General features: G+C 46.9%; 2 protein-coding genes and 1 non-coding gene across 10 annotated transcripts; 1 reads left to right on the top strand and 2 right to left on the bottom strand.

The window, feature by feature from the left end:
* The first annotated feature begins 6 nt into the window (after positions 1-6).
* On the top strand, positions 7-5,411 carry Tmem25 (transmembrane protein 25). 8 transcript variants are annotated; one of them, XM_060372841.1, is made up of 9 exons: positions 7-177; positions 671-764; positions 1,022-1,333; positions 2,564-2,854; positions 3,052-3,183; positions 3,491-3,521; positions 3,684-3,784; positions 3,908-3,994; positions 4,142-5,411. In XM_060372841.1, exons 2-9 carry the CDS (start codon positions 695-697, stop codon positions 4,213-4,215), a joined length of 1,098 nt encoding a protein of 365 aa, XP_060228824.1. In that variant the 5' UTR covers positions 7-177; positions 671-694; the 3' UTR covers positions 4,216-5,411. The 8 variants fall into 8 exon arrangements, with proteins under 8 accessions (XP_060228824.1, XP_060228816.1, XP_060228796.1 ...); XM_060372833.1 differs by having other exon boundaries at positions 3,866-3,994; XM_060372813.1 differs by having other exon boundaries at positions 17-300; positions 3,866-3,994.
* A 405-nt stretch (positions 5,412-5,816) lies between these two features.
* LOC132651321 (U6 spliceosomal RNA) lies at positions 5,817-5,923 on the bottom strand. The gene has a single exon (XR_009589063.1). It is a non-coding gene; the product is annotated as a U6 spliceosomal RNA (small nuclear RNA).
* A 1,421-nt stretch (positions 5,924-7,344) lies between these two features.
* Ift46 (intraflagellar transport 46) lies at positions 7,345-20,363 on the bottom strand. The gene is made up of 12 exons (XM_021637948.2): positions 20,148-20,363; positions 19,493-19,589; positions 17,293-17,372; positions 14,970-15,103; positions 13,402-13,476; positions 13,165-13,258; positions 12,389-12,517; positions 9,862-9,983; positions 9,337-9,403; positions 8,515-8,575; positions 8,159-8,244; positions 7,345-7,785 (listed from the first exon to the last, which is right to left on the bottom strand). Exons 3-12 carry the CDS (start codon positions 17,335-17,337, stop codon positions 7,690-7,692), a joined length of 909 nt encoding a protein of 302 aa, XP_021493623.1. The 5' UTR covers positions 17,338-17,372; positions 19,493-19,589; positions 20,148-20,363; the 3' UTR covers positions 7,345-7,689.
* Between the last annotated feature and the right edge of the window lie 4,470 nt (positions 20,364-24,833).

Here is a 24,833-nt window from a genome sequence, read left to right as displayed (position 1 = left end):
TAACCAGCCTCAAAGCGGAGACCGCTGCGCGGGCGGGATAGGGCGGGGCTGGAGCGGCCACCTGCGCGTGCTCCGGCAGCGATTGGTCCTGCCCGGCGCGGGCCCCGCCCTTGCAGCGGACTGCGGAGCTTAGCCGACCTGAGCGATTGCTGGGGCGCTGCTCCCAGAGGGAGCCAGGTGAGCCGCCCCCAAAGCAGGATGCTCCAGCGACCCCCGGGTCCGCGATGCTCTCTTGCTAGGCTGAAGTCCAACCTGAGCAGCCGAGATTGGGAAAGGGGTGCACGACGAGAGATGGGAGAGGCAAGCTTCCTAGCAAGGAGGGAACCGGGTCAGGAGAAGGACGATTTCCTGAGGGAAGGGGAAGGGAACGTGTAGACCGACGGTGTGGTGTGGTGTGGTGTGGTGTGGTGTGGTGTGGTGTGGTGTGGTGTGGTGTGGTGTGGTGTGGTGTGGTGTGGTGTGATGTGTGTAATGGTCTGTCCGTGATCGCCTACTGTCAGTGCTGGCTTCTGTGTCTGCAGAGTGTGCCCAGAGGTCTCTTCCTTTGGGTGTCACTGATTGTTCCTATTCGTGCCTGTGTCTTGGCCACGGTGGGCCAGTCTACATCAGTGCACGGTAAATTCTTGCGGGAATTGCTAGGCCTACCTGGCTGGTGCTCTTCTCTCAGCAGCCTGGAGGCCAGTCCCTGATCACCATGGAATTGCTTCTAAGCCAAGCTACCCTCAGGCACACACTGCTGCTCCTGCCAGCCCTCTTAAGTTCAGGTACACCACTGTCCATCCTTTGGCTAACCACTTAAGGAGCCAGAGGCCCCTCTTTGCCCTCCTTGCTTGCATCTCCTCTCAAGATACTCACTCCAGGCTCCATAGCTGGGTTCCCCTATCCTCACTTCCCTACCCTGGGTCCATCCAGGCCCTGGTGAGAGAAGCCAGCTGCCCTGTCTCTTAGCCTGCTGCCTGTCTGTAACTGGACCTCACCCTGGTCTCTCCAAGCCCCTCAGAGGCTGCCTTCTGTGTTCCAGGTCAAGGGGAGCTGGCACCACAAATTGATGGTCAGACCTGGGCTGAGAAAGCACTCCGGGAGAATGAACGCCATGCCTTCACCTGTCGAGTGGCAGGGGGTTCTGCCACTCCCCGGTTAGCCTGGTACCTGGATGGACGCCTACAGGAGGCCACCACCTCGAGACTGCTGAGTGTGGGCGGGGAGGCCTTCTCTGGAGGCACCAGCACTTTCACTGTCACTGCCCAGCGAGCCCAGCATGAGCTTAACTGCTCCTTGCAGGATCCAGGGAGTGGCCGGTCAGCCAACGCCTCTGTCGTCCTCAACGTGCAATGTGAGCATCCCCAAGCTGTGCGGGGAGAGACATTCCTGGACCCCCAGCAGAACAGTTTTTGAGTTTTGTGTGTTTTGTTTTGAGATAGTCGTACTAGGTTGGCCTCAGACTTGCAAATCTCCTGCCTCAGGCTCCCAAGCAATGAGATTACTGGCATGCATAACACATTTAACTTTAACAGGACATTCACAAACATTAAGCACTTATCTTACTTTATCCTCATTGAACTTATGAGGGAATTTTTATTTTATTCCTATTTTACAAATGAGAAAGTGAGGCACAAACAGGTTGAGCAGTCTGCCCAATGTCAGACACAATTAAGAAGCAGGGCCAGGATGCAAATCTAGATCCTTTAAGGTCTGGCTTTCTATTTTTTTTTTTTTTTTTTTTTTTTCTCTGTGTGGCTCTGGCTGTCCTGGAACTCAATCGGTAGCCCAGGCTGGCCTCGAACTCATAGAGTTCTGCCTGTCTTGCTCTGCCTCTCAAGTGCTGGGATTAAAGGCACACACCACCACATCTGGCTCTAACCCTTTTTATTTTTATTTTATTTTATTTTTTTTCTGAGACAGGGTTTCTCTCTGTAGCCTTGGCTATCCTGGAACTCTCTTTGTAGACCAGGCTGGCCTCAAACTCACAGAGATCCAGTGGCCTCTGCCTCAAGTATTGGGATTAAAGGCGTGTGCCACCATGCCTGGCTTCCCCTTTTTATTTCTATACTTTGAGACTTTTTTCACGTTTAGTACATAGCCAAGGTTGACTTTGAACTTCTGATCTTCTTGTTTCTAACTCCCTAGTCCTGAGATCATAGGCATGTGCCACCATGCCTGTTTCATGTGATATGAGGACTGAACCTAGGACTTTGCACATGGTAGGCAAATATTCTACCACCTCTGCTACATCTCCAAGAGTGGCCCCAAACTGGAAATCCCCCTGGCTCAGATTCCAGAGTGCTGAGATTATAGGCATGTATCACCACACCTGGTTTTGTGCTTTGCTAGGTATTAAACCAGAGTGTTGTGCATGCTAGGCAAGCACCCTACTGGCTGAGCCACATCCCCAAGCCCTGGCTTTCTACTCCTAATCACTGTAAACTGAAGCTGTACCAGCGGGCCCAGCTGCCTGTTTCTTCCTGTTAGGAGAGGCCCAGGCCCTTTTGCCTGTCCACATTTGGGAAGAAAGGGGCAAGGTTGAAGGGCTGTGATGAAAACATTATTCTCTGCTCTGCTCTAGTTAAACCAGAGATCGCCCAGGTCGGAGCCAAGTACCAGGAAGCTCAGGGCCCAGGCCTTCTGGTTGTCCTGTTTGCTCTGGTGCGGGCCAACCCCCCTGCCAATGTCACCTGGATTGACCAGGATGGGCCAGTGACTGTCAATGCCTCTGACTTCCTGGTGCTGGATGCTCAGAACTATCCCTGGCTCACCAACCACACCGTGCAGCTGCAGCTCCGCAGCTTGGCGCACAACCTCTCCGTGGTGGCCACCAACGACGTGGGCGTCACCAGTGCCTCGCTTCCAGCCGCAGGTGAGTGACTGGCCTGGCAAACCCTCAGGGGGGTGCGGGGGTCCTGGAATGGAAAGGGAGGACTTGTTGCCCTGAGGGTGGACCTTGTGGATTCGTTGTCCCCAACCACCCTGGGCAAGGGCAGAGCAGCTGGACGCGTGGCATGTCAGGGTTGCAGGCACTGCCCACATAGAAACTAACCGGTGGACAATCTGCAGGGCTCCTGGCCACCCGAGTAGAAGTGCCAGTGCTGGGCATCGTTGTGGCTGCAGGGCTTGCCTTGGGCACTCTAGTGGGGTTCAGTACCTTGGTGGCCTGCCTGGTCTGCAGGAAAGAGAAGAAAACTAAAGGTAGGGCCGGAGGCGATGGAGGCCGAGGGGGGTGGAAGAGTAAGAGTGAAGTTGGGGGTGAGCAGCAAAGGTGGCAGGTGGAGGTGGGTGGAGTGGGCCATCTCTGACATTTGGCAGAGCACTTGCAGGGCATGGCTGTGGGTGAGACTGCAGGCAGCAGGGACAGGAAAGCCGTCTCTGGTCCCAGGGCCAGGACTGGGCATTTGAGAGACTCTTGGCTCAAAGGTCTTGAGTCTGAAAGGGCAAGGGGTCAGAGCCCAGCATGGGAGGCCACACTGACTCTGTAACATGGCTTCTTTGTCCTCAGGCCCCTCCCGGCGTCCTTCTCTGATATCTAGGTAATGCTTCCTTGGGCTGGGCAGACGGGCTGAACTAAAATGCAAGGAATTAGATTTTGAAATGAAAGGAAATGTGGTGACCTGGGGCTTGTGGGAGGTGTGGCCCGAGCCTCAAAGTGGACTGCATACCTGCTGGCGTCTTAGCCCTTGTCTATCCTGTAGTGACTCCAATAACCTGAAGCTGAATAATGTGCGCCTGCCACGGGAGAACATGTCCCTCCCATCCAACCTCCAGCTCAACGACCTCACTCCAGACCTCAGAGGTATGTCCGGGACCGCATCTCTCCCTGTACTTAATGTTCAGAACTTCTAAGAAAGTTCTGACAACGCCTCCTGGTTTTCAGGAGGAGACGTGTCCTGGGCACAACCTCCTTTGTCACCCACAGGGAAAGCAACAGAGCGGCCAGTGGCTCAGCACAGCAGCCGTCCAGAGCTTCTAGAAGCCGAGCCTGGTGGCCTCCTCACCAGCCGAGGTATGGAGCAGAGACTGCTCTTCTCCTCTACCTCCTCTTCCCATCTCTGTGCTTATACACAATGCCTCTGAATGCTGGGAGCAGAAAGGGCTCCCCCAAGCTCCAGAGAACCAGGGTTACAAAGCCCCTCGCATCTCTGACCCACAGGCTTCATCCGTCTCCCCATGTTGGGCTACATCTACCGAGTGTCCAGCGTAAGCAGTGATGAGATCTGGCTCTGAGCCTGAGGGTGAGGCATGAGGCCCAGGTGGCCTGTGGGCTTCCCGGAGTACCCACCCCAATGCCTCCTTCAAGCTCTCCTCTGCCTGGCCACGTTATGACCATGAAGAAGCCATGCCACTGCCACCTGGCCCTGCTGGCAGGGGTGCCCTCTGGGTCATGCATGTGTATTTCTTGCACCCTAACCTGCAGGGCAGGGGTACCCTCTGCAAGCCCACTGGTCAGAACTAAGGCCCTTGCGCTCACTCCGTTTGGGGCCCTGCATGTGGTAACCTGGCCCAGCTGATGGAACTCTAGCCAGGAGTGTTCAGGTGTCACCCAACAGCTAAGAGATGGGCTACTGTATGTCCCACATTAGTATCCTCTGAGCCTCACCCAGAAGACAGAGGGGTGCCTATGTGGGAGACAGGCGGGTCCCTGCACAGCTCAGATGTCCTTCCTATGCTATGCAGCTTTGTCCCCTCAGGGAAAACATAGCCCCTGCTCTCCGCATAGAACCAAACTGTCCTTCGCTCAGGAACCAGCCCCTGCCCGGGGACCTGGCCAAGCACAAACTAGTCTCTTTGGCTGCATGTCTTTCTGACCTTTTGTCCCCACCTCCTCTTGGGCATCACAGGTCATACACTTGACCTTCTTCACTAGGCATTAGGCCTCCACTGGCCGAGGGGCCCAAATGCCAGCCTTTGGTATTAGCACAAGATGAGCAGGAAGAGGTGACAAGCCTGCTGGTTCCCAGGACGGCTTGTAGCTACAGTGTTTTGTACAAGTGTTTGCACTTTAAGCACATTCCCCGGGAAAGAGGAGGGCCCAGGGCCTTCTTGGGGTCCCCATGTTTGGCCTTCAGCGATTCACTGTGAGTGTTCTGAGCACTCAGGATTGGTGGTTTCCCTCTCTGCATGTCTCTCCCATCATGCAGCCGCATCCCTGACCAATCCCTGGCTGCCCCATCCTATTCTCTAGGGGATGGCCACGTAGGCACGTAATTCAACAATGTCAGAAGTTTTAGGGGAGACAGAAAGCGGAAGCCCGCAGAGCTCCAAAGAACTAAGAATATTTTTTAAAACGCATCATGAAAATGATTACGGAACAACAGAGTATAGAGTATATTTTCCCTTCTTAGTATCTTGTTTTATAATTTTTCTCACGTTACTGGTTAGAGCCGTGCTGCACACACAGTAAACTACTTTGATCGGATAAATACGTTTGTTCATTTCTTCAAAAATATTTTTTTGTGTTTCTTTTTTGAAACAGGGACTCATGTAGTCTAGGCTAGCCCTGAATTCAGTATTGGACAGAGACAATGTGAACTTCTGATCCTCCTGCCTTTACTTCTCAAGTGGTGGAATTACAGCCATGTATCACAACCCTCGTTTTCCAAGTACGTGTTAAAATGAACCACACTCCCTCTCTTTCTTTTTGCTGTGCTGGTGGTGGAACCTGGGGCCTGGTGTGTGCCCCACAAATGCTCTGACAGGGCATAAATGGTAGCTTTTCTCCTCCCCATCCCCCACCTCCTCCTCCTTTTACATTTTCAACAGTTTCATAACCACAGAGTAGCACAGAGGATCATGTCCTGCACAAAACACAGCAGATTTAAACAGAAAAAACCACAGAGCACTTCACGAATTTCCATGCCATCCTTGTGAAGGGGCTGTCCCAATCTTCTCTGTATTAAATGAGTTTTCCATCACGCAGCAAGCACCTGTGTGCCCACCAAGAGCAGCAGTTCAGTGTGTTAGTTTAGTGTGGAGCATCAACTACTGTAAGAGCTGTAGCCAAGATAGTCTGTTCTGCAAAAACCTAATGGAGCATCTGAGCTCCTATCACAGCACACTGCCCCTCCTCACGAGGTAAATACTAATGCTAATGTAAGAGAGCAGAGTGCCTGGCTTGGGGTCAGAGTGCGGCAGGAACATGGCCTCAAGCCCGACATGATCACAGCTGCTTTGAGTTTTTAAGACATTAACAGTCTGTGTGTTGGACTGCCAGGCTGACAGTGGAGCCCTTCCTCCACTCCGCTGTGGCTCCACTTTCTTCCCATCAGTACTTGGCTCCATTACTTATTCAGTTGCTTAAGCCTAAAATATCTTGCTGCCTTTCTCTCCAGCCCGTCTAGTCTACCACCAGGTTGTTGGTCCTCCCTCTACTGGCACGTCTCTCAGGAACAGGGACCACTGAAGACTCGAACAGAGGGGCCTTGCTTGGATCTCCCTCCCCAGCATCTTAGCAAAAGATCACATCCTTTGGGTCCAGTGGTATTTCTACATATTTGTCCTGGAAGCAATCAAGCCTGTGCAATGAGGACCCCATAAAAATCCCAGAGGACAGGACTCAGAGCTTCCAAACAGACAAAGGAGGCAGAGGGAAGAGGATAATGAATTCATGCTAGCCTGAGCTCCAGAGTGAACCGTAGACCATTCTGGGCTGTACAGAGAGCCAGTCTAAAATTAACGCGATTATTTTAAAATTCAAAAAGACAAGTAGGATGCATGTTACCTTCTGGGAGCCTCCCTGCATCTGACTATGTGAAAACTCTCCACGCCCTGACCTTTGAGGTTTCCAGGGAGACTTCACACAAGGCACAGCTCAAAACATGTGACTGGGCAAAAACTGATCTAATGTTATGGATATGGTGGGGTACCCAGTAGGATCTGGAAATTCCTCAGTATTGCTTCCTTGCTAATAAAGGGCAAGACCCCATTTAAATGAGGGTCTTGGTCTATTATCAGCCAAGTAGGTCAAAGGATTTAAGAGTAAGCTGGGTATGGCTCAACATACCTGTACGCCTAGGGCATGGGAGGTAGAAATGGAGGCAGTTCTTCAAGACCAGCCTGTATAGATAGTTCAAAGCCAGGCTGGGATACATGGGACCCTGTCTCACAACCCCCAACAAAAGTAAAATAAAAGAGCCTGAGAGGATAAGAGCAAATGTCTGATTGCCTTGAGGAAGAGATGTAGCTTTTGTGGCCTGGTTGGGGAGAAAAGAGCAGGTTAAGGAGGACAAGAAATCAGAGACAGCAAGAACGTGCATCTAAGAGGCAGAGGCAGGCCTGATCAGAGGCCCCAGCCCTATCCTAGTCACTCTGAAAATCATCGGGGCAATGGGGAAGTAATGAGCCAGGAGCCGTGGGTGAAAACCAGTATGTATTCTGTCACAACCTGACAAAACATTCTGTGTATAAAATCACTTCCAGTTAACTCAAAGTGTCTTCGGGAGCTCCTCCCCCAACCTGTGTCCTGTGGCTCCCGGAAATCCAGTTCTTCCAACTCAAATGCCCACAGCAGTGTGGATCCTTCCTTCCTCGGGGAAGGCAACTGGAGGCAGGTGGAACCCAGGGGCAAATGTGTGCCTTGCTCTTGCAGACAAGGCAGCAAGCCTCGTGTGGCCCAAGTCCAGTTGTGGAGCAGGCAGATGTTAGGCTGCCCACGGAGACCATGTCTTCATCTGACTTTGCAGCACAGCCCCAGGAGGTGGCTCAGATAAAGGTCAGTGTCTCTGCATCCCCAGCCTGCGAGGCAGTGTTGGATGGAGGGGTAAATGCTTTCTTGCCTTCAGCGAGAGCTTTGAAATGCTGCAAGAAGGGAGACACCATTTGGAATACGCTAGTCACTACATTTTAGCGAGGATGACCACTTTAAAACCCCTTTTAAGATAAACTAAGCATGGTGGCACAGGCTTGTAATCCCAGCAGTTGGGAGGCCAAGGCAGGAGGATCACTGTGATTCTACAACTAGCCTAGACTACATGAGCAAGCTCAACCTTGCCGCTTGCATCTATGAGACTCCTTGCTTCTGTATGTAGATCCTCACTGAGCTCCATCTAAAGCCCACCCCAGACACCTCTGCTGCTCACTCAATCATGGGAAGGTTAATGGTGACCCCAGATGAGAACACAGTCACAGAAGGGCCCCGCACAGCTTCAGTGTACCCCACTGCTTGTCTCACCTGAGAGTTCTTGAATTCTGAGTAGAGGGAAAAGAGCAGGTGGAGGGACTGAATCCGGCTCTTGTAGAAAGGAATGTCCAGGATAGCTGCAACAGAGAAGAGCTCACAGGGAGAGAGACAGGCACGCTCCGGAACTGGGGGCACTTTTTAGGATGCCAGTCCCCTCCCAAAAAGGACACGTTATCTTGGGGTCCGATGCTCCAACCCCAACACCCCCCCGGAGGGCTGTCAACAGCACAGCTGGCTTCCAGTGAGGACTGCAAACCAAGACACCACTGTGCAGGGCTCAGCAAGCCCTTCCAACGGCCTGGAACACAGCTGCCAAAGATGGGGCGGGGGAGCGGGGAGGAGCTTACCACAGATCATGTCAATGTACTCGGTCAGGCTGCAATCGATCTCGACCGTGGGCAGACTCACCTAGAAGGAAGACAGAGTGGACCACAGTCAAAAGGCTCAATAGGGTCGAGCAAGGCGGTGCACACCTAAAATCCCAGCACTTTGGGAGGCAGAGGCAGGAGGATCTCTGTCAATTCGAGGCCAGCCTGGTCTACGGAGTGAGTCCAGGACAGCCAAGGCTACACAGAGAAACCCTGTCTCAAAAAAACAAAAAAAAAAACAGTATGCTTAGAGAGCTTATAATATGACTAGCTCAGTGGTAAAGCACTTGTCTACCATTCATGAGGGCCTAGGTTCAAACTCCAGGACTGGGAATGGACAGAGGAGAAAGCTTATTTAGATTTAAAGAAAATACAAAAACGGGATAGTGGTCACTTTGGAAGGGGAGAGCAGAAGGGGTTCCTGGAAGGCTGGCGGTGTACTGTTCACTAATCTAACATGTTGGTTACATAAGTATGTTACGTTGGCAAAATGATCAAGCTTAATGATAGGCATATATTTCTATCATGGGTTCTAGTTCAGGGGCTGGAGAGATGGCTCAGAAGTTAAGAGCATTGGCTGCTCTTTCAGAGGATCTGGGTTCAAGTCCCAGCCCCCACATGGCAGCTCACAACTGTCTATAACCCAAGCTCCAGTGGATCCGACTCCCCTCACACAGACATACATGTAGGCCAAATATCAAATGTACATAAAAACAAGACACACAAATAGTGTTAGTGATAACACAGGAAGAGAGAAACACTGGATGGATGCCGCACTTACTCCTGCTCCTTCCCACTCACCTTTCCCAACAGCTCTTCAAACTCCGGGGACCACTCCTGCATCAGCGTGTCAATGTCAGGCATAGGCCTAAAAGTAGAGAAGTAAGTATGAAGAGGAATCATTGGCCAGTGACCTCAATCACTTCTAAACCAGGTCCTCAACTGGGCACACAGGGTTACAGGAGAACCTAGAATGGAAAATCAAATGCACCAGGGCATGGTTTGAAGCAGCCAGCTAAGTAACCATAGCAGAGAACTCACATCTTTGCACCTGCAGTCTGTGCCAGCAGCTGCCACCTCCCTATTTTAAATGAAGTACAGTGTAAATGTACATTTTTTAAGGACCTCAGGTTGCTCCAATTTACCCCCCCCACCAGCTTTTGGCCTTTCCTCAGGAGCAAGGGGTCACAAATGGTGACAATTTCTATAAACTACAGCAGTGAAGTCATATGTCTGCCAGGTATCGTCATGCAGGAGGCAGAGAGGCAGGACGATTATGAGCGGAAGGCCAGCCAAGACTACACGGTGACCTGCAGTTATGGTCACCTGGTGTAGTGCACAGTCGCAGGGGGCTTCGAGCGGTGTAACTCAGAGATGCTTTCGATCCAGGTGTCAATGGCTTTGGGGTTCTTTTCTGCATCTTCCAGGCTCTTCACTTTCATATGTTGCTAGAAAAATAAGGAGCACAATGATATAGATAATTACAATGAAACCTATTATTTTGTATAATGACTGTTATTCATCTGAGGTTCGTGTGTATTGCTGCTGTTTTATGCCAACTCGATACAAGCTCAAGTCATCTGGGAAGAGGTGTCGGCAGATGGGGAATAGTAATCTGCCCTGTGGGCATGTCTGTGTGGCATTTTCTCGGTTGATGATTGATGTAGGACCCAGCACACTGTGGCAGTGCCACCCCTAAGCACATGGTCTTGGGTGTATAAGGAAGCAGGCTGAGCAAGACAGGAAGAACAAGCCAGCAAGCAGCACTCTTCCATGGTTCTGCTTCGCTCCTGCCTCAAGGTTCCTGCCTTGACTTCCTTTAGGGACTAGACTGTGACATGGGATGTGTAAGCCAAAGAAACCCGTTTTCTCCCAAGGTGTTTTTGGTCATGTTTATCACAGCAACAGGAAACATAGTAGGACAGCAATCTAAAAGAAATAACTGGAAAACCGCTGTTTGCTGTGCTCCCTGGCACATACGTTCAATCCCAGCACTTGGAGGGCAGGGGTAGGTAGATCTCAGTGAGTTTGAGGCCACCCTGGTCTATAGTGAGTTCTAGGACAGCCAGGGCTACATAGACAGGCCTTGTCTCAAAAGACCAAAAGAAAAGAAAAAGTGCTGTTAGCCATGCACAGTGATGTACAGCCTAGCACTTGGGAAGTAAAAGCAGGGAGAACAAGAGTAGCCTGGGCTACCTGAGATCTTGTCTCAAACAAACAAAACAAAGCAAAAAAACAAAACAAAACAAAACAAAAACTGGCAGAGCCATGGAAGGATGTGGTAACAGGGAGGGCTGGCCACAGTGAAATGCATCTCCTATCTGCTAGGATGGACAGAATTAAAAAGGCCAATCATGCCAGGTACAGTGGTGCACGCCTGTGATCCCAGCTCTTGGGGAGGCAGAGGCAGGAGGACCTCTGTGAGTTCGAGGCCAGCCTGGTCTACAGAGTGAGTCCAGGACAGCCAGGGCTACACAGAGAAACTCTATCTGGAAAAACCAAAAAATTAGATAGATAGATAGATAGATAGATAGATAGATGCTAATCACAAGTCATTCATTGCTCAACTGCTACCAATTCAAAAACATTTTGGCAGTTCTTCAAAATGCTGACCAGAGTAAGTAAATGTTAACGCAACCTTCCTCCATAAACATCCAAGAGAAACTATACATATGCCAATATGTCATTCAGAGACTTACACTTGAATGTTCTAGCTGCATTATTACAAAAGCAGGAACTGATGGGGGCAAAATAAAATTTATGTATGTTTATACATAAATAGAATATTACTAACTCATAAAGAGGAATGAAGCGGTCACTAGAGTGTAAGAGGAGAGATCAGCTATGGGTTCCTTCTGAAGTGATGAAATTATGTAAGTTAGTGATGAAGTACTGGAGTTCAGCTCAGTGCTAGGGTATGGAGCCAGCATGGAAAAGTACAGCTTAGACCCTGACTACCACAGCTGTAGAGTAATGGTAAGCACATAACTCCATGAATGCACTGAAAGCCAGTGAACTGTCTAATTTAATAGGGTGACTCAGGTCTGGAGAGATGGCTCAGGGGTTGAGAGCGCTAGCTGCTCTTTTTTTTTTTTTAATTCATTTATTTTTATTTTATGTGCATTAGCACGAAGGTGTCAAATCCCTTACAACTGGAGTTACAGACAGTTGTGAGCTGTCATGTGGGTGCTGGGAATTGAACCCAGGGCCTTTAGGAAGAGCAGACAGTGCTCTTAACCACTGAGCCATCTCTCTAGCCCCCGCACTAGCTGCTCTTATAGAGGACCTAGGTGCAACTCCCAGAACCCACATGGCAGCTCATAACCATTTGTAGCTCCAGGGGATCAGATGTTTGCTTCCAGCTCCCATGGGTGCTGCATCCATGTGATGCCTAGACACAGATGTAAGCCGAACTCCCACACACATAAATAAATAGACAGACAGATAGATAGATAGATAGATAGATAGATAGGTGTGGCACTGGAGCAATGGCTCAGTGGTTAAGAGAACTGGCTGCTCTTCCAGAGGTCCTGAGTTCAATTCCCATCACGCACATGGTGGCTCATGACCACCTATAAAAGGGATATGATGCCCCCTTCTGGCATGTAGGTATATATGCAGGAGAGCACTCATGTAAAAAATATAAAATATACAGTAATTTTAAAAAACATGTTTAAAAAAGTATGTGAGAGAGAGAGAGAGAGATTCCCATGGTATGTAAACTGCATGTCAATGAAGCCATCACTAAAGCCCAGGCTGGTCTGAAGCCGCCCCCTTTAATAGGCAGCGGCTGACTGAACACAAAGGGCAGGTCAGCCTCTGACCCGGGCCCCACTCTGGGCCGACCGCTCACCGTGATGTTGTGTTGCTTGGAATTCTCTGTTAGCCATAACGAGAGCACAGTAGGATCTGACTGCTTCGTGGATGGTTCATCCAACACCAAGAGGCCAAGGTGGTCAGGCTTTCCATCAGGACGTGGAACCTGGTTCAGAGAAAGGTTAAGAGCACTAAGAAAAAAAAAAAAAAAAAAAGAAAAAGAGCACTAAGGAAATGGGAGATCCACAGCAGAGCCATGGCTTCTGTTCCCTTTAAGCTCCTGGAAATTATTGTTTACAGAAGTGAATTTCCAGTAGTGTGTCTAACATTAAAAAGCACGCCTGATTATTATATAAGACTAAGTCTATTGAGAATGAACTCACATAATGTATGGAGCATATAGATGGGGCTAAATGCACGGTTAATTAGGAGACAAATACATTACACAGTGAGTGGAATCTGCAGGAGATGGCAAGGTTAAGAATTCCAGTGCTCAGCTGGAGAGATGACTCAGAGGTTTAGAGCACTGGCTGCTCTTCCAAAGGTCCTGAGTTCAATTCCCAGCAACCACATGATAGCTCACAACCATCTACAGTGAGATTTGGTGCCCCCTTCTGGCATGCAGGCATACATGCAGGCAGAACACTGTATACATAACAAATAAATAAATCTTCAAAACAAAACAAAAAACTCCAAAGCAATGGGGACTATTATAATAGGCAGCTGGGGCTCATCAGAGAAACTAAAGGAACTATCAGAATAGAGGAGCTGGAACCAACCCCAGGGGAACCATTTTTAGGATGCACTGTGTACCTTTAAAAATGCATCAATATCCCCAACCGCTGGGATAAAATCAGGAATGAAAGGTTTCAGTTTGTGGTCCAGATCGATCAGCTGAGGTGTGTACCTGCAAGGGACAGTTGAGAGAAGGTGGAAACAGTCACCTGACAGTTTGGGCTAAAAAGCCCTGAAGCAGCTTGGTGTTACTAGCGAATGCAAAGGCTTGGGAGGGCAGGCGAGGCGGGCACAGGGGCCAGCTCTCCTGCTTACCGGCTGATGTACTCAAAGAGCTCCTTGATCTCAGCTGAGACTGGCAGATGCTCGTAGTCTGAAGGATCATAGGCCCTGGGGTAGGAGACATGGGGGTCAAAGTGGCCCTGAGGAACACAGGTGGTGGGTCCTGACCAGCCCATGTGTGATTTAGACCACAAGAATGTGACCCCAAACCTACCTTCTGCCCTTGTCCCATCCTACTTTCCTGGTGGCTTCCAAAGCAACTCTGACATTGATTACAGTTAGCTCTCAGTTCTAACACTAAAGGAAAAAGCTGCAGAAAACCCATGCCCCCCCCCCTTTTTGTAATGTGTATGGGTGTTTTGCCTACAAGTATGTCTATACATCACATTTGTACCTTGTGCCCAAGGAGGCCAGAAGAGTTCGTCAGATCCCGAGACTGGAGTTACAAACAATTGGGAGTGGCCATGTGGTTGCTGTGAATTGACTCCAGGTCCTCTCTAAGAGCAGGCAGTGCTCTTAACTGTTGAGCCATCTCTCCAGGCCACGAGACAACTTTTAAAAATCCTTGAGTGTGTATGTGTGTGTGTGCATGTGAGGTGAATCAATGTGACACATGCACACGTGTGTATAGGTGCACATGCCAGTACATGCACATGGAAGGGAGAGGAAGATACAGTGTGTAAATGAACAGATGTGTGTACAAAGGGCAGAAAAACATGAAATGGGTTCCCTCCTTCCACCATATGGGTCCCAAGGAATGAACTACATCTTGAGGCTTGGTGCCAGATGCCTTTACCCTATGAGCCAACTGACCCAAACCTAGGGTGTTTTGAGATACGGACTTGTATAGATCATGGTGGTCACAGGCTTGCAGTACTCCTGTTTCAGCCTCCCGAGTGTCTGTGTCACCATATTCAATGTCACTACACATTTTATACATTTAAAAAAAATTTTGTGCGTATATGTGTGTGTATGTGTATGCACGCACACATGCTCCTAAATACATAAATGCAACCTGGGGCCTCACATATCTAGGCAAATACATAAATCACTGAGCTATATACATCCCCAGCATAAACGGATGGCCTTCAGAATACATGTTGATGATAACCAAGAGCAGTGAATCATGACTCACTGGGACAATGGAGCTGCAACAGAGTAAGATGAGGTTCTTTATTGTTATATTATTGTTTACTTAGCATCACCCAAGAACCTTGCCTTGGTGTGAGGCTCCCAAAGCTCCTCTCTCCTGTCCAGGAAGAGTCTCAGCCTAAAATGGAAATGCTTATGTGCATGTATGCCTTGGCATATATACAAGTATACTTCTTTCCCAAACTGGGAGCTCCTTGAAGGCAGGGCCAATGCTGTAGGTTAATCCAGTGTATTTGTTGAGCCTACAAATGTTTCAGGTAGTCTCAGGGACATCACAGGAACAGATGACACAGTGGAGCCAGAAAGAAATTAAAATTCACAATGCTGGGCTCCTGAGATAGGAGAAAATCCTAAGTAGAGGACATCAAAAGATGCTGCAATCTACTCCCAGATAAGTCCCTCTACTGCCATCCTGACCGGTGTCCCCTTTGGCACAGGGTCCTCCCTACCCTTCCAGGGGTGCTCCATGCTCCTCATCGTCATCGTCGTCATCAGAATCAGTCTCAGATGAGTCATCATCATCATCGTCATCATTTTCACTGAAGCCCCGCTGAGGTGTCAGCTGTGAGGGCTTCTTCTTCTCCTGGGCAGGGGAGGGGAAGCAGTCATATTCAGAAAAATTCAGTTCCTATGCCTGACTCTGCACTGTTCTCATAGTGCCCACAGACCTCTGCCCCCAGTCACCAGAAAGAAAGGCAGCACAGTCCCAGAGGCCTGAGGCCCTTCTCCTGCTCAGCTGACCTCCATGTTCTTCAACCAGTCTTCTACTGGAAACGGTACAAATTCTACCCAACTTATACTTAGGGACCTACTACTTGATTTTGGGACCTATGCATAAACTTTATCCAGAAGCCTCATTGAAATTTTGAAAAGGGTAGTAGGGCTGGAGAAATGGCTCAGTAGTTGAGCACCCCCCAAATTTCATTCCCATCACCCCTATCAGGTAGCTCACTCACAACTGTCTGGAACTCCAATTCCAGGGGATCCTTTTGGACTCTGACGGCACCTGCACTCACATTTGAGAACTTCCTGAAACAGTGTCAGATGACGCTCTATTCTAGACAAATGCCTACGAGCCCATCCTCTGTATATGATAAATGACTCACTAGTCAGAGAAGGAATCTTAACAACCTTAGGTCCTAGTGTTTTAATCCATAGCACTTCCGCTTCCTGTATTGCTGTAAATATTCTTCTTATAAACTTCCACAGGTTGTCATTTATTGTTTTACCTTTAATTTTATGTGTACAGATGTTTTGCTTACATGTATGTGTGTGCACCACATTCGTGTTTAGTGTCCATAGAGGACAGAAGAGGGTCTGCATTTTCCTGGAACTGGAGTTAGACAGCCTTGCAGTTGCTGGGAATTAAACCTGGGTCCCTTGGAAGAGCAGACAGTACTCTTAACTACTGAGCCATCTCTCTAGCCTTTTGTTTGTTTTATGTGCTGGGGCTTAAAGCTGGGGCCTTGGTATGCTAGGCAAGTGCCAAACTCCAGTCATCAATTCCCCTGTTTAAAGGACAATAAAAATGTGAGTTCTGTTGTTATTTATGAGACAGGGTGTCTCTGTAATCCAGTCTGCCCTGGAACTCATTATGTAGTCCAGGCTGACCTTAAATTCTTGATCTTCCTGCCTCATCTCACAAATGCTGGAATTAATAGACATATGCCACAACAACCAAGGACAAATACGGTGTGAGCAATGGGCCATAAGGGGAGGCTGACATGATGGGTGCTAAGGAAGCATAGGTGCTACTACCAACAGGCTAGACTATGGATCGTCCAGCCTTTCTTCTGAAACAGGTGGCTGCCCACAGGATATTAGCTGAGGGACATCTGTGTCTTAAGACATTGGTGTCACAAATTATTGCCTCACCACAAGCACTGGGAATAAAAACATGGCTGGGCCAATAATTCCAAACACTTGCTTAGTTTATGAATTGCCTAGATTGCTTATCAAATATAGAAGTTCTGATGTAGGACCTTTGAGATTCTGGGAGGGAAGTAGAAATCTATATATTTTTATTTATTTATTTATTATGTATACAATATCTGTATGTATGCTTTCACATCAGAAGAGGGCACCAGATCTCATTATAGATGGTTGTGAGCCACCATGTGGCTGCTGGGAATTGAACTCAGGACCTCTGGAAGAGCAGCCAGTGCTCTTAACCTCTGAGCCATCTCTCCAGCCCGAAATCTATATTTTTATGTTTTTCTATTTTATTGCATTTGTATGGGTGTTTTGCCTGCATGTATGACAGTGCACAGCCTTGGTTCTCAGAGAGGCCAGAGAGAGCATTAGATCCCGTGAAACTGGAGTTACAGATAGTGTGAGCTGCCATCTGGGGGCTGGGGGTTGAACCCAGGTCCTCTAGAAGAGCAGCCAGTGCTCTTAACTAAGGAGATATATCTCTATCCCAAGGAATGCTACTTTTAAGAGCAAATATTCTAGTGGATTCTTAAAAATCAATAAAGTCTGAAACACTGTCCTATCTTAGATGACACTCCTCACTAAGAGCCAGCTGTAATGATCGTCTGTGTCAGAGAGGGACTCATCAGGAAATGGGAGTTCTGGGTGACAGTTAGCGTCTGAAAGGAAATAATAACAGCAGACTTTATTCTTGAAGAAGTCAACATCTCAAGACTCTACCCTTGACTTTCTTACACGAGCTCAAAGGTAACCAGCCACTGCAGGTGAATGATCAGGAAACGTTTTTCACACTAACCATCAGAGCCCAAATTTCAAGAGAAGCAGTGGGTTATAACACACCTTGTTGTTCTCCTCTTCATACTCATCACTGCTGTTATCAGCCATAGTCTTGTTAGGAAGACCGGCAGGAAGAGGAGGTCCTTAAAGAAAAATATTTTTATTGGTTAATGTTAATTATTGTTAAAAAAATTTTTTTGTTTACATTTATTTCGGTTTTTCAAGGGTTCCTCTGCGTAATAGATCCCTGGCTGTCCTGGACTCTGTAGATCAGGTGAGCCTCAAACTCACAGAGATACGCCTGCCTTTGCCTCCCTGCTGAGGCTAAAGGCATGTGCCACCACTGCCTGGCTTTTATATATATAATGTATGTGTATATATATATATATATGTGTGTATACATATATACATATATGTATATTAAGTTTTGGTTTTCCTTTTTTCTTTCTTTCTTTTTTGCTTTCTCTATGTAGCCCTGGCTGTCCTTGAACTCACAGAGATAAACACACACATACACACACACAAACAAGCTGCGTGTGTTGGCATGTTTCAATCCCAGCACTAGGGAGGCAGACACAGGTGGATCAGGGCTACATGGTGAGACACTTGTCTCAAAAATAAAATAAAATAAGCCAGGCAAGGTGGTTCACGGCTGCAATCCCAGCACTCTGGGAGGCAGAGGCAGGCAAATCTCTGTGAGTTTGAGGCTAGCCTGATCTACAAAATGAGTCAGGGTCTGCCAAGGCTACACAGAGAAACCCTGTCTCAAAAATAAGTAAATAAATAATAAATAAATAAAAATAAAACAAAACACGAGAGGAAAGATAGGATACTGAATTTTAGCCAAAGCTGTGTCAATTCAAGATACTGTTACAGGTATTCCTTTGTGTAAACACTAGACCAGATGCTATGCTAACTGACTAGCTGTGGTTGTATGAACAGAAACAGAACTGAAATGAAGTATGTGATGACTAAAGTGAGAGAGTGCTGGGTTAACAGAATTAGGGCTTGAGGGTAACTATCACTGGCATGAAGCAACTTAGCCTCTCTGAGTGTCAGTATTTTCCCCTCTAAATGGGGTCTGTGACAGGACTGAGTGACAAAGCCCACTTGGAAGGGAGCCTAGAACCTAGAGCCTGGCAAATAGCAGCTAGCTATTATTCAATAGTAAACTTGAATCTGAATCAGGGAATAAGTGCAGTAAAAGAATCTGTAAGAATAACAACATATTCTGAAATCCAAAGTATAAGTCAGATGTAAGACTAACCAACATGGAAACATGTTAGATGCAAACGAAACATTTTTTGACTTATTACCCAGCTGAAAGCGAACCCACAGCTGGCAAGAACATAAATTTGTTCAAGTCACTGGACTTGGTAGCTTACAGCATTTGTGAAACTGAGGCAGGAAGGGTACCTCAAATTCAAGACCAGCCTAAGCTGACAGTGAATTCCAGGGTAGCCCAGGCTCTACAGAGTCAAACCCTATTTTGAAATACACAAATAAAAACCAAACACGATGGAGTAGAAAAACCTAGTGGCTAAGCGTATACTCAACACGCTCACTTCCACTGTATATACTAAAATTTGGAATGGTGCTGAGATTAGCACAGAGAAACCTTGTCTCAAACCAAAAAAGTTAGGTGAATAAATGAATGGTGTCAAGTCCTCCGATAAAACTCTGTTGCAATTATGGTTGGGGTGGCAGGTGAAAGGCAAGTTATGAAGGATCTTAATGAGTTAAAAACAAAAACACAGTCACAGTGAGACAGGCTAGAGCGCTGGCTCAGTGATTAAGAGCACTGGCTGATCTTCCAGAAGATCCAAGGGTTCAATTCCCAGCACCCACATGGCAGCTCACAAGCATCTGTAACTCCAGTTCATGGGGATCCTACACCCTCTTCTGGACTCTGAGGTCACCAGCACACAGAAAAACATGCAGGCAAAAAACATTTACACATAAAAATTTTAAAAATACGTAGAAAACGAAACAAAACACAGTAAACCTGTGCCAGAATGTATACAGAGCAGTAACATGAAGAAAACAGTGATAAAGGGTAAGTGTGCACTCAAAGAAGATCCTGCAATCTGGTGAACTGATTTCTCCCTCAACTAGTGAGAAGACACAATCAGCAGTAAAGTTAACTCACAAAGTTAACGCTTGCTGATATAACCTAAGAGCTTGCTGAATACAAACATGAACCCAATCTTTGCTTCTGTTCTGAAGGCCCCCTCCCTTCCCATCCCTCGTTTTCTTCTCTTACCTTGATGTCCCGGGGTTGGAGTGCTAATACTGGCAACCTCTTCCGAGTCGTTAATCTCTAGCCGCTCATCGTAGGTCTGGTTCTCAACAATTTTGGTCTAAGCAAGGAGATAACGGTTGCATAGCTCCTACCGTGGGATAGACATTCAGCCGTACCCAAGTTTTCCCAAGAAAAGCTTCCTGACCCCAGAGCAAGCATCTAACCAGCTTCAAACCTTATTTAGCTAGCACTGGCTCAGAGCAGAGAGAACTGCGGAGGAAAACAACATCCAACCTTTCGCAGTAGCAAACCAAAAACTGCATATAAGGTGCAGTCAAGGTTAGCATAGGAAGACTGCGACCGTCTCAGGTTTGGTCCGTTTTCCCATAGGCTTCCGGCAGTGGGTGGGAGGTAGAGAAATGGGACCGGACTATAGAGATTCTAGAGTAGACAAAGTTCAGCTTGTGGGTCACGGAGCCGAGAAGGGGAGGGACGGTTCTGAGAAGAGGCAAACTCCACTCTCGGCCCTATCCACTCATTCCCAAAGCATCTTCTCTACCCGCTTTGAACATAGGATCCCACCAGTTTCTTGCAGCGTCAAGGACCCAGGGTAATGGGTGGGACGCGGAGAGGGAAAAACGGCGGTGGGGAGTGTGCTTGCGGGAGCACCAATTACCTGTAGCCCCTCGGGATCCGTTTCCTCTGTTTGGAAAGAACCCCAGCCTAGGACTGGGGTCTCACTCTCAGGCCCGGCCACTTCAGGGATCCCTAAGTGCAGCAAGCCGCCTGTTGTCAGTCGCTAGGCAAAATGATTATAAATATAAAATAAAACAGCGAGAGCGAGGAGGAAAGCTCGCGAGACCTATTGCGCTGCCACCCCGCCCCTAGCTGCGGTCGGTGGTGGCGGAAGCAGAGACGGGTCGCTGGGATAGAGCGGCCGGCGCTGCAGGCGGCCACGCAGCCGGTTTGTCTATGGTTTCTGCAACTGAGTCGGTTATGACATCTACTGGCCAAAGGTGGTAGGGCCGGCTGGTGGATTTCTATTACCGAAGGGGAAACTGTCAGCTCCAAGACAAGCCTCATTTGGCAAGGAGTTTCTCCTAGATAAGCCTAATCACAATGTAGACACTTTCCAGGGAAAAGTCCAAGCATGTTTAAAAGCCTTTTTATAACATCTCTATGACACGATAGCCCTTTTCCTCACGGTGTCCTATGTCCCATCGGCATACTTTTTTTCTTTCTTTAGCTGAGATTAGGATTTAACTGTGCCCTAAATTTTTACTTGCTAAAGAAAACTATGAAAGTCGGTGCTTGGCTGTAATCCCAGCACTTGGGAGGTGCAGGAAGGAGGATTAGAAGTTCCAGATCGGCTTCAGTGAGTTGGTGAGTTTGAGGCCAGCCTGGGCTACTGAGGTCCAGTTTCAAAACAACAAAAATTGATTGAAATACATACATACATACATACATCACTTTCTTTCATGTAGGAGAGCGAATATACTATGGCCTGAGTGGGCAGGTCAGAGGGCGACTTTATGGAGTCAGTTCTGTCCACTTTTACATGGATTCTGATGTTCGAATTGGGTTCATCAGGTCATCTTGCAACTTCTGGTGCAGATGCATTTACCTGCCACCTCATTAGCCCTTACTGTGATCTTCTTTAATCCAGAGGCTGTGTCTAGTTAATATTTTTCCTAGTGCCAGTAGATTGCATAAATTAGTACTTGGAAAAAATCCTCTCTGGAACGATGTGCAGATCTATATAATCCCAACATTTGAAAGAAGGAAGCAGGAGAGACCCTCTCTCTCAAAAAGCAAAATAGGATCTGGAGAGATGGCTGATCACCAGTTCAAAGCGCTGGCTGCTCTTCCGAAGGACTCAGATTCTACTCCCAGCACCCACATGGCAGCTCACAACCCTCTGAAACACTAGACCCAGGGAAATCTAATGCCCTCTTCTGGCTGCCATAGGCACAGATGCATACATGCAGGCAAACACACATACATATAAAATAAAATAATTTATAAAATAATAAACAATAACAAGAAGTCCTCATTGGGAAGGGTTAGGGAGTATACTTCTGTGGTAGAGTACTTACATAGCATACACAGGGGTCCTGAAATGAATACTGATGAAACACAGACTAACGAAATACTCATTGGATGAATCAAGGATTAAATGGGTGAAAATGTAATGAACAAATAAAACTATAAATATAATTAACTCTAAAAACCAAGGTTAGAGAAACATGTGCAAGAATCATAGAAATTCAACCCAAAAGCTGCCTTAAAATGAAAAACAGTAGCCAGGTGTGATGGAGCACACTTGTAATCCCAGCACTCAGGGAGGCAGAGGCAGGCAGATCTCTGTGAATTCAAGGTCAGCCTGGTCTACAAAGTGACCCAGGCCAGCCAAGGCTACACAGAAAAACCTTGTTTCTGAAGAAGAAAGAAGAGGAGGAGGGGGGGGAGGAGGGGAAGAAGAGGAAGAGAAAAGAAAGGGCAGGCGTGGTGGCAAATGCCTTTAGTTCCAATACTTGAGAGGAAGAGGCAGGTAGATCTGTAAGTTCTAGGCCAGCCTCATCTACAAAGAGAGTTCCAGGAAAGCCTGGAAAAAAAAGAAAGAAAGAAGGAGCTGGAGAGATAGCTCAATGATTAAGAGCATTGGCTGCTCTTCCAGAGAACCCAGATTCAATTCCCAACACCCACATGGCAGCTTACAACCGTCTGTAACTCCCATCCCATGGGGATTGACACCCTCATACAGACATGCATGCAGGCAGAACACCAATGTACATAAGATAAAAATAAAAAAGAAACATCTTTTTGGTTTTCCTTTGCACAATAAAAAACACAGTATAGTTTAGCATATATTTATGAAAAAGCTAGAAGGAAGTCCCCTGTTGGTGGCACACATATGAAATAGCAGCACTGGGGAGGCAAAAGCAGGACTACTGTGAGTTTGAGGCCAGGTCTACATAGTGAGATCTAGGCCAGCCAGTGGCCCAATGTGAGCCGGTATTTAAAATTTTAAAAGGGGGTGGCGGTGGGGAGGGAGCAGGTTGAGGAGCTATAAATGCTATGATTTGCAACGGGTACACTTATGAAAAGATCAGAGTGCCCCATAAATCTGTACAATATTTAAGTATCAATCTTTTTTTTTAAAGTGCCTTATTCTCTCGTTTTTCTTTTTCTGAGTTGGGATTGCAGGTCTGAACACTGTTTTTCTTTCTTTTTGGTAGTGGTGGTGGTGGTTCAAGAAAGGGTTTCTCTGTGTGTAGCCCTGGCTGTCCTGGAACTCACTCTATAGACCAGGCTGATCTACAGGATGGTTTTTCTGTGCAACCCTGGCTGTCTTGGAATTTGTTCTATAAACTGGCTGGCCTTGAACTCAGAAATCCACCTGCTCCTACCTCCTGAGTGCTGCGATTAAAGGCATTTGCCACCAACTCATTGCTTGCTTTTCTAATTTTTAAAAATAATTTCATTTATCTAATCAAAGGCCTGATCCCAGGCCTTTCCCTCTTTTCCTCCCAGTCCTGCCCTCACCCCTCCCCATGTTTCTAATTTTAAAAATATTTGTTTACTTTATATGTGTGGGTGTGTGTATGTTTATGTACTACCTGCAAGCCTGGTACCCTTCCAGTCAAGAGGAGGATGTCAGATCCCTTGGAACTGGAATTATAGATGGTTGTGAGCTGCCATGTGGGTGCTGGGAATTGAATCTTAGTCCTCTGGAAGAATAGCAAGTCCTCTTAACCTGCTGAGCCATCTCTCTAGCCCAGACTAAACTTTTGATTCTCCTGCCTCTACCTCTGAAGTGCTGAGATCAAAACTGTGTGTCATCATGCCTGGCTTTTGTCGAGCTTTTTTTTTTTTTTTTTTTCCCCACAGAATATGTCAGGTATGTGGTATATTTATTCCCAGCACTTGATGGATTTCTGAGTTCAAGGCCAGCTGAGTTTATAGGACAAGTTCCAAGACAGCCAGGGTTACACAGAAAAACACTATAGAGGAAAAGTTTTTTTTTTAAATTTATAAAATGTTTTCCAGTTCCATTTATGTTGTTGCAGGTGACTCCTCTCATTATTTTGTTGGTATAGATATTGTATTTTACTTTATCCATTCATCAGTTGATGATGCAGGTTGATTCCATTTTTTGACTACTAAGGAGCACACACCTCTTTTGATATTTTTGATAAAAATAGGATTGCCTGTATTCTCTATATTAAGATGCAAAGGCAGGCAGATCTCTCTGAATTCGAGGCCAGCCTCATCTACATAGTGAGTTCTAGATCAGGTAGGTCTACGAAGGAAAATTGTCTCAAAAATATGTTTTTAGGGGAATTTCTGCCTTTTGTTTTATTTTTATGACATGGTTTTTCCCCCCATAATATGACAGATATATTGTTGTGAGACTGTGGCAGAACACTTAGCTTATGTAGTCTAATTTATTTTATATTATCTAACTTCACAAATTTATAAAATAAGTGCCACCAGTTTAAAAGAGTAATAAATGAGGCTTCGAGAGGTATAGTAACTTAAGTAATCACTCAAGTAGTAAGCACTAAAAAGGAGCTAAAGGCAGATCAGTCTGTTTCCTGTTTTGTGTGTTTATTATGTTATAGGACCTTCTAAGGCTTTCCATGTCAAGGATACTTGTGAACATAAATTTTATTCTTTCTTTTTTTGGGGGGGATAAGAGACACCAAATCTGCAAGATTGGTCTTCTGCAAGAGCAATTTAGTATTTTAATTACTGAGCCATCTCTCAGGACCCTAAAACAAACAAAACAAAGCAAAACAAAAACCTTACCCTTTTGAAATATACAGTTCAGGACTGGAGAGTAACTCAGCAGTGAAGGGTATCTGTTGCTTTTCTAGAGGACCCTAGTTCAGTTACCAGCACCCACATCAGGCAGCTACTGCACTCACACACATGCCTGTATATGTGATATATACACACACAGACATGATTTTAAAGTAAAATAATTATATATTTAAGATAAAGCATATAATTCAGTGCCCTTTAGAATATTTACCTCTGGCTAACTCCAGACCACTTACACTTCTCATGCACCAACAGTCATGTCCTAGTCTTTTGGAATTCCACTTACATGCTTTCTATTTTATGGATATGCCTAGTTTGGACATTGCATATAAATCGTGGCCTTTGTATCTGATTTTTTTTTTCACCTGTTTTCAAGGTTAATCCATGTTGTAGCATGTGTCAGTAGTTTGCATTTTTTCTTTTTTCTTTTTTACTTAAAAAAATTACCATTACGGTTTTGTTCTGTTTTTTCAAGACAGGAAATCTCTGTGTAGCTCTGGAACTCGATCTGTAGACCAAGGTGGCCTCTAACTCA

The sequence above is a fragment of the Meriones unguiculatus genome, chromosome 1 (assembly GCF_030254825.1).
Source record: "Meriones unguiculatus strain TT.TT164.6M chromosome 1, Bangor_MerUng_6.1, whole genome shotgun sequence".
NCBI classification, from domain to species: domain Eukaryota; kingdom Metazoa; phylum Chordata; class Mammalia; order Rodentia; family Muridae; genus Meriones; species Meriones unguiculatus.
The sequence above is the reverse complement of the archived record's forward strand: the minus strand, read 5'-3'. Positions and strand labels throughout refer to the sequence as shown.